General features: G+C 37.8%; 1 protein-coding gene across 1 annotated transcript in view; it reads left to right on the top strand.

The window, feature by feature from the left end:
* Window positions 1-1,422: 1,422 nt before the first annotated feature.
* DHX40 (DEAH-box helicase 40) overlaps window positions 1,423-9,048 on the top strand; it is a 38,215-nt gene continuing 30,589 nt past the window's right edge. Inside the window, exons 1-7 of the mRNA XM_037492321.1 lie at window positions 1,423-1,682; window positions 2,475-2,642; window positions 3,825-3,970; window positions 5,167-5,286; window positions 5,518-5,745; window positions 5,932-5,998; window positions 6,967-7,098. Coding sequence (XP_037348218.1) covers window positions 1,571-1,682; window positions 2,475-2,642; window positions 3,825-3,970; window positions 5,167-5,286; window positions 5,518-5,745; window positions 5,932-5,998; window positions 6,967-7,098 — 973 coding nt within the window. The 5' untranslated portion in view covers window positions 1,423-1,570. The remainder of the gene's footprint in view (window positions 1,683-2,474; window positions 2,643-3,824; window positions 3,971-5,166; window positions 5,287-5,517; window positions 5,746-5,931; window positions 5,999-6,966; window positions 7,099-9,048) is intronic.

The raw sequence follows: 9,048 nt of genomic DNA, 5'->3' as shown, positions 1-9,048 counted from the left end.
TACAAGAACTGGGGTACAGCCAGAGGCCCTGGAGGGTGAGAGGATTCACCAGAAACAGAGCGGGGAGCAGAACAGGCAGACTGACCAAAGACACTGCTGAGGGGAGCAGCAGGAGTAGCAGGAGAGGTCTGCTGCGCCATGCGGAATTCTCGCCAGTGGGGATGGAATCCGTCCTGCAGAGGCTGCGAACTGCTTCATAGCGTGGGGCGGCGCTCAACCTGCTGCGCCACCGGGGAGGCCCTAACATACTGATTTAAAAGGAGGTAGCATAAGTATCTTTTAAAAGAAGGAGCACAAAAATCCTGGGGTCCAATTACATCTTTGGAAGCTTGGTCAGATAGGAGATGATGATGAATGTGATAAATGAGTTGTCTTCTTTGGCAATTAAGTGTTGTTGTTTTAAGATTTATTCATGCATACAAGAACCCGGGTACAGGCCAGATGAGCGGAAGGCTGAGAAGTTTCATCAGAGACAGAGTGGGGAACAGAACAGGCAGACCAACTGAAATACACTGCTAACGGGAGCAGCGGGCGAGACAGGAGCGGTCAGCTGCGTCATGTGGTTATCTCTCCCGCTGGCCAGGAATGAACCCGCGCAGCAAAGGCCGCGGACAGCTTCACAGCCCTGCGCTCCATCGGCTGCGCCACCAGGGAGGCCCAGTTAAGTCTTATTTCATTTTAACAGCAAGAACTCTTATAGAAAAGTCCAAGAAGCAATTTCTTTAAATTGATTTTTTTACAAAGGGCTCTATTTACAAAATTGGAAGATTCTATAACAGGAAGATCTACCCCTCCCACCTTTACTGAAAAACTCGCCCACCTGATTTTCTACATGTTTTAACTTTTCAGCTATTGATCTTTCCTAAGAATCCACATCCATTAAAAACGAGCTTCATTCATTCATTCATCCAGCAAATTCAACAAATACGAAGGCCCACTTTGAATTACTTTGCTGGGTTCTGAGTGGAAGAAACAGAAAGAAAAGGTGTATGGAAATAAAAAGTAGGGTTCTATGAAGGAAAGGGCAGGTTGGGGAAACCTAGTTCTGGACTCTACAAATCTTGAAGTTGGGCTCTACAATTCAGTAAATATATGCCTTGAACAGGTCATTTGAGGATGAACAATGTGAGTACGTGTTGTGAAACTCCGCACTTTAGGACGGCTACAGTTCTTCACAAATGTTCACACCACATTAAGTGTGCATGCAGAATAAACTTGCGGTGAACTAGGGTAGCATTGACAAGAGGTGTCGACTGGTTGTGTGCACGAGGAGAAAAAGGAGGGTCTCTAAGGGGTCTTGGGGATGCCCTCTTCGTCCAAGGGGCGGCGATTAATGGCAGATGCTGGGAAACCTTCGTGGGTGGCCCTTGGCTTAAAGCCCGACTGGTATCGGTGATGGGGGCACTTTCTCGCCGCCGCGCGCCACGTCATCGAATAACCCCCCCCTCCCCTCGCTTTGGGTCGCACGCGCGGAAGTAAACACCTCAACGTCATCAGGGCGCGTCTTCTCCTTTCCCCTCCCATCTCCCTAGATCGGTGGACGTGCTCACCTCCGCTCCGGGCCAGGTCTATGTCCCGGTTTCCCGCCGTCGCGGGCAGGGCGCCAAGGCGGCAGGAGGAGGGAGAACGGTCAAGAGACCTCCAGGAAGAGCGGCCCTCGGCTGTTTCCATCGCTGATAGAGGTGCGGTCCGCCGGACGCCACGGAGGCCCTTGGGAGTTACCCTGTGGGGGGCTTTGGGGGGATAAAAGTCCGTTCTCTGTGGCCAGAGAAGAGTGGGAAGGAGGTCTCAGAATTCTCTTCTCCCTCCAAGCCTGAGGCGAACTTAGCGTCCAATGAGCACTTTGGTCTAGAGGGGGGCGGTCCCAGACCCAAGTTAGGTGAGAAACCTGCTGGGGGACAAAAAAGTGAACCCCAACGCCAAGACGCGCACTGCTCTTAAACAGGCTCATAAAGCCTTTGTTCTCTACCCATCTATTCCCCCCCCCCAACCCCCCCTTCGTCGGGCAGGCAGCCTGCCTTTGGGTACGGTATGAAGGGAGCCAGTTTCCATGGTTACCCACCACTTGGCCTTCTGGGATATCAGTCACTCTGAACAGGGACCTAACTTGAACCATGAATCAGAAGCAAACACAGGTGGCTTTTAATTTAGCTGAGAATTTTCCGCCGGGTTCCAGTTTTTGGTCTATTGTTTAATAAATTTGGGTTTTTTACTTCTTTGTAGGTATTCTTGCATATACATTGCCTTATGGTAGGCCGGCTTTGTCAAGTGCTTAGCAAATGCCCAAGTTGTTAATTTTCACTAAAAAGTTGTCTGGGCTTCCAAATAGAGTATAGGTGATTTAATGAGAATTTGTGGATTGAGCCCTTTCAGCCCTAAAATTTCATTGTTTTTCTCTTTTCGGTTCTGGGAAATTGAGTCACAGAGAACCTTACAGGTCTTTTAATTGTAAAATTGTTTTTCTGTTATTACAGAAGAGAAAGGATGCACATCACAGGAGGGAGGAACTACTCCAACGTTTCCTATTCAAAAACAAAGAAAAAAACTCATTCAAGCTGTGAGGGACAATTCATTCCTTATTGTTACTGGAAATACAGGAAGTGGTAAAACAACTCAACTCCCAAAATATCTATATGAAGCAGGTAATTTTGGGAGTATTTAAAAAGTATCTTCTTAAAGGTTTTTTTTCCTTTCTGTTTTTCTTTTTCCCTCTTGAAGATTAATAGGACTTCTGTATTGCATAAATGACTACCCATTTGTTTTACAGTCTCATTTCTTCTCTTTGCACAGCCTCCCTACGTCTTCTGTATTTCTTTATGGTCTTACTCAGATTGAAATGGCAGTTTTTCCATTTTAAATTACAATAATCCAGGGCCTCCCCTGGTGGTGCAGCGGTTGAGCTCTGGGCCGCGAGGCTGCCCGCAACCTCTGCAGAGCCGGTTCATTCCCCAGCCGCCGGCGAGGGTCCCACCAAAAAAAAAAAAAAAAATTACAATAATCCAAATAAAAATTTAGGCGATTATTCTTTGCCCTGAGATTGTTTTGCTGTAGACTGTTAACCATTGGTTATTGAAATAATTTTCAGGGGGAAGGGATATATTCATATCTGTCACTGACAGTATTTCTTGGTTCTTTCTTCAGAGCATTATCAGGTAAATATTTATTCCCTGACTCTACAAATATCAGGAAAGCTATAAAATTACTCTTAAAGTGCCATTCCTTCCAGTACAGTAAACTTTCTGTCATAAACTTGGTACAGAGCAGAATTATATTGGATGTTATTCATATAAAATAACAAAAATGTCTCAGCCTATATTAAATTAATATGTGCATCAAATCTAAGAAACCACATATAAGAATATTTTATATGTAACTAGTAAATGAAAAATGCTATCTATTGTAATGTCCATCTTCCTTTTAAAGATACTAAAATGGTGAAAAATAATAGTAGACTCCATTCAAGGTGGTATATTTAAATCCAGTTTTACTTTTGTGGCAAAGGTAATCTATTTTAGGAATTATGTGGAATTTTATGAATTACTGGAGATTAAAAATTCTTGCAATAGTTTTAGGGAGTAAATCTTTAGATTAAAATTGGGAAAACCAACCTACTTATTTACGTTTGAATGACTATTGGCATGTGTTCTTTCTTTTAATTAATACTGAAATCTACAAGGTACAAATATAAGAAGTTATATTGTTAATTTGCAGAGTTTTTTCTTGGAAACTTTTGAACTTTTGTACTCATTGACCAGAAACAATTTAGGCCTAATATGAAGGAAAAATTGTTAACATTATTGTGTTTTCATCTCTGGTTTTGATAGGGTTTTCGCAACATGGTATGATTGGTGTGACTCAACCACGAAAAGTAGCTGCTATATCAGTTGCTCAGAGGGTGGCTGAAGAAATGAAATGCACTTTGGGATCCAAAGTAGGATACCAAGTTCGTTTTGATGATTGCAGTTCTAAGGTATTTGCCGGTATTCATTCACGTGAACTTACATGAAGAGTAGAGGAAGTTCTGAAAGATTTTAAACTTGAAATTTCCTTTATATTTTAAAGAAATGAAGCCTCAGATTAGAATTAATTTTGTTGCCTATTGTTAATACTTTGACACTGAAGTGTCTAACCCACTCACTTCAAAAATACAAACATACAACATGGATGAATCTTAAAACATTATACTAAGTGAAATAAAGTAGATTCTACATGAAATAAAAGGACAAAATGTTGTATGATTCCACTTACATGAGATACTTACAATGTGCAAATGCATTGTGATGGAAAGTAGAAGACATTTTTTTTTTCCCTCCTCAGTTCTTATGTGACAATTATGCTCTTTTTTAAGCTGTTTTGATCCTTGACGTGTAACATTTGTATTCTTTAAAAAAAAATTAGTAAAATATAAATAACATATACCATTTTAACCACATTTAAGTGTACAGTTCTTTGGCAGTAAATACATTCACAATGTTTATGTAGCTATCACCACTGCTTTCATAGGTTTTTTCATCATTCCAAACAGAAACTGTTAAACAGTATCCCCTCTTTCCCTCCTTCCTGCAGTCCCATGTAACATCTCTTCTACTTTGTCACTATACATTTGCCCATTGCTCACTTGAAACCATTATATTAGTTGACCACTCAATTTTTTTTAAAGATTTATTTATTTATGCATACAGGAGCTGGGTGGTACAGGCCAGAAGTGGGAGGGTGGTGAGAGGATTCACCAGAGACAGAGTGGGGAGCAGAACAATCAGACTGACTGAAATACACTGCTGAGGGGAGCAATGTGCGAGCCAGTAGAGGTCTGCCTTGCCATGTGGGTTTCTCTGTGGCTGGCCCGGGGATCAACTCATGCTACAGTGGCTGCGGATTGCTTCCTTGTGCAGTGCTTAACCCCTTGTGCCACCAGGGAGGCCCCTATTATGTATTGTTATTACTTTTATCCCAGAACATCCATCTTATCGGTTTCTTATCTCTGTTTCTGTATAGGTCACAGGTTTCTTAATTTACCATCCTTGTTAGACTACTTTATCTACTCTTTTATATAGTCAGATTAGTTTGATCATTTAATGGTTTATACATTTTGGGGGAAAATAAAGCTCACAGAGTTGAAATTCTGTGCTATTTTAAGTTCATAAACCCTGCTTTTTCAAACATTAGGAAACAGCAATCAAATACATGACTGATGGATGTTTATTGAAACATATTCTGGGAGATCCAAATCTTACCAAATTCAGTGTTATCATTTTGGATGAAGCCCATGAGAGAACTCTAACTACAGTAAGTATTTTACAATTGATCTTAGCCAGATGGCCAAGAAGTGATACAGTATTTTAATATATTGGTTTTTAATTAGACAGTTTAATTCTTTGGAGTAGCTTTTTACAGTATAGATAATTGCCTCTTTTCACTTATATTTTAATCTATAATCTTTGCTAAGATAGTAAAATATTTAATGTAAGTTGATTGTTAGGTACACTTGTGACTTATTAAAATTTACTTTTCTTTCAGGACATCTTATTTGGTTTATTAAAGAAGTTATTTCAGGAAAAGTCTCCCAACAGGAAGGAACATTTAAAGGTCGTGGTGATGTCAGCAACTATGGAATTAGCCAAGCTTTCTGCTTTCTTTGGAAATTGTCCAATATTTGATATACCTGGAAGACTTTATCCAGTCAGAGAAAAATTCTGCAATTTGATTGGCCCACGAGACAGAGAAAATACAGCATATATTCAGGCGGTATTACTTGACATTCTTTTTATGTCTTTTTTATGTTTATGATTCCAGTTGGTTTGGCAGTTTGATAATAGATACCACTACTATTAAAAATAAATTTGATTTTCTATAGAACGGGGTGTGGTGGTTGGCAGGGAAAGGAGAGAGCTATATTTCCACTAGAATATTATGCTGTCTTTCTTGCTTTAGATTGTGAAAGTGACCATGGATATCCACTTAAATGAAATGGCTGGAGATATCTTGGTTTTTCTGACTGGTGAGTATTCAGTATCAGGTTTAAAAATATTTGTTATTTATAAAATGGGTACATGGCACCAGGATAGACTTGTGTCTGTTAGGAATTCTGGACTCTACTCATGTTGCCTTAGTTTTTTATGATTATCTGTAGTTTCAGATATTATATCATAAATAAGATATGATATAATTGTTTCATTGCTATTAAAAAAAGCTAGCCACATTAGTAAACATGTAAACTATAATGACCTATTAGTCGAAAAATAATAGATGGTAAAGTATAAATTTTTTTAATAATTTATTTTATATAGAGCTGTTAGCCTAACAAAGAGTCCTGTATCTGAATAGTAATTCTGTTATTTCAAAAGACATTTCTATCAGCTTCTTTCTTTGAGTTGTGGGATGATACTGTGTGATAGCAGTACATAAGGTGTGAAATCCACATCTCATAGACAAGTCTTTTTGGGGGTCAAAAATAGAATAGTTAAAAAAAATAGTTATATCCTAAACTAGCATGATCTTCACATAGCAGCATCTAACAGAAGTGAGTCATTTCATTGCTCACCTCCTACTCTGCCTTGTACTTATGTCACAAGTGAGACATTATAACAATCTCTTTGCCTTTTTGTAGATGCTTAAGTATTTTGGAATATACTGAAATGCAGTATCTTCCAGACTAACTTCCTTTGTGTTAATGATTAACTTTACTGGATCTTTCTCATATAGCAAGATGAAATTCTTAAAGGTGGTATGCATTTTTATTCCCTTAAAGATTTAAATTATTTGGGAACAGGTGTTTCTTCTATCTTGAATTTTATTACTGAGATTTGGTATAACCCATGTGTTTACTTCCTTTAGATCAAATCACAGATTTAAAATAGCTGTAATGTAATTATGTAAAACTCATTTTAATTTAGAAGCCTTTTTTTTTTCATTTTTAAATTAATTTTGCTGTTTGGTTGTGGATGTTTCTTTCCTCCCTCATTTTAGGTCAGTTTGAAATAGAAAAAAGTTGTGAGTTACTTTTCCAGATGGCAGAATCTGTTGACTATGATTATGATGTTCAAGATACCACCCTAGATGGCTTGTTAATACTGCCATGTTATGGATCTATGACAACAGGTAACTTTTTATTAGTCAATCACATGTGTACAGAAAATTGTCCAAATCATGTGTTTAGGTCAATGAATTTCACAAATAACTCACCTTTGTAACTAGCACCCAGATCATGAAACACTATTAAAAGAGTCAACATCCTCTGAGAGAACTGATTTATTTTCTTGGTGTTTTTCACATTCATTTTTTCAGGAGCCTTGAATAACTCCTATAGTATTAGAAGAGTGGGCTGTGTACTTTCCCAGCAGAACAAAAATATTGTTGGTAATTTTTTGTAAAAAGAACTATAATTTCTTGATAGTGGTACTGTAAGTCAAACTAATTTGCCACGGCCACAGAGTTTCTAGAAATCATATATCCAGATATATCTGAGACTAAATATGGTGTGTTTTTTCAAATAGCCACACATTATCTACTTTCTAAGATTTGCACTTTTTTTGTCAATTCAAAGAACAAAAGGAAACTCTTTTCTGCTATTCATAGTAAATTTGATTGAATGAGGTTTAGAATTTGTCTTGTAAAGCTGTTTTATTATGGAATTTAACTTGTAAAACTCAAAGGGAATTAACCTTAGCTTCTTAGTTGGAGCTTAGTGGGACTGGCATTTAATGTAATGTGAAAAAGATTTAAATGTTTTTATATTTTATGTATATCATTTTTTGTTGAGTAAGTGGCTTGTATCCTTATATTGACACAAACAATTCAAAACTATGAGTAAATAATCGTTAGGGTCATTATTAGATGTTTAAGATTTTCATTGTTTACTGGAGATATGACCCACTGACTTTTATAATTTACTTTGTAACTGATATTGAACTATAAAACCAATTATGTTTACTTTTTTATAACTACCAACTATGTATATATTTTTTTCCTACTCAAGGAATTAGTAATTTCATTCTTTTCTACTGCCACATTGAAAATAGTGTTCTTTATCTGCTAACTCTTCTTGTTTAAATTCCTGAAATACAGTTTTTATACTATTTAAGACTGCTAGTTTCCTTTTATTTTTTAAATCTCATGGCTTTTTTTCCTCATTAGTTTATATTTTGATTTTGTGATATTAATAAGTATCCTTGAAATGCTGTTGTCTGGAATGTATTATCTGCTGCTCCTGATGACTCTGTCTGAAGCTGCTCACCCTAGATTTTGTTTCCCTCTTAATGACTCTTTGCTAAGGTTTCATCTTTAATTTGCTGTTTTCTTAGAATTCTGTTTTAGAGTGGTTGGCCTAGGACTCATCTCTCACTTCTGTATGGATGACTCCTGAGAGCTGTCTATAGTTCAGTCTCACTCTTGCACTGTAGACCTCCTGGGTCTCCTCACATGGCTGTTTAGTCGGTACATCATACCCTAGATCATTCATGCCACACTAGTGGCACCTGATACAGGCTTTCTTTTACTTTTGCCTTGCCCAGATCATTCATTCTTTTCCCTTTTTTCATTGTCATGTTAGACAGTAAAAATGTCATTGTTAAGAGTTAGAATCCTCAATTTGCTTCCCTGAGTTGTTTATATTTTTTGTGTATCCTGTATTTTATGTATATCCTATATTCTTTGATTTGCTCTTTTATCCTATCTGCAGTGATAAACAGAGTTTTCCCAAAAAACACCGCTCTGATTGTGTCAGTCTCCTAATGGGTAGCATCAAGCATTTCCTATTGCCAACTGAATTTAAATGCCAACTTAATAACTTGGCATTTATTATCCTTCCTGCTTTCAACCTTAATTTTCTGTGTTGGCATATGTGTGTAAGGATGTGAGACTGGTATGAGTAGAGCCATTACTGAAGGGTTTTGTTAATTCATCTTAGTTTCCCTTCTAGTTCTAAGGACTCTTTAAGGGTGAGCTACTGTAATCCATTAAGAACATAATAATATTGCAGCAGTTTGTTACAGTGTAAAGAGACTTTCAGATGGCGTTCATGAGGTACTTTGTAATGGTGAGGAGGACTTG

The sequence above is a fragment of the Talpa occidentalis genome, unplaced genomic scaffold (genome assembly GCF_014898055.3).
Source record: "Talpa occidentalis isolate TD23 unplaced genomic scaffold, MPIMG_talOcc4v2.1 talOcc4.7, whole genome shotgun sequence".
NCBI lineage: Eukaryota > Metazoa > Chordata > Mammalia > Eulipotyphla > Talpidae > Talpa > Talpa occidentalis.
The sequence above is the reverse complement of the archived record's forward strand: the minus strand, read 5'-3'. Positions and strand labels throughout refer to the sequence as shown.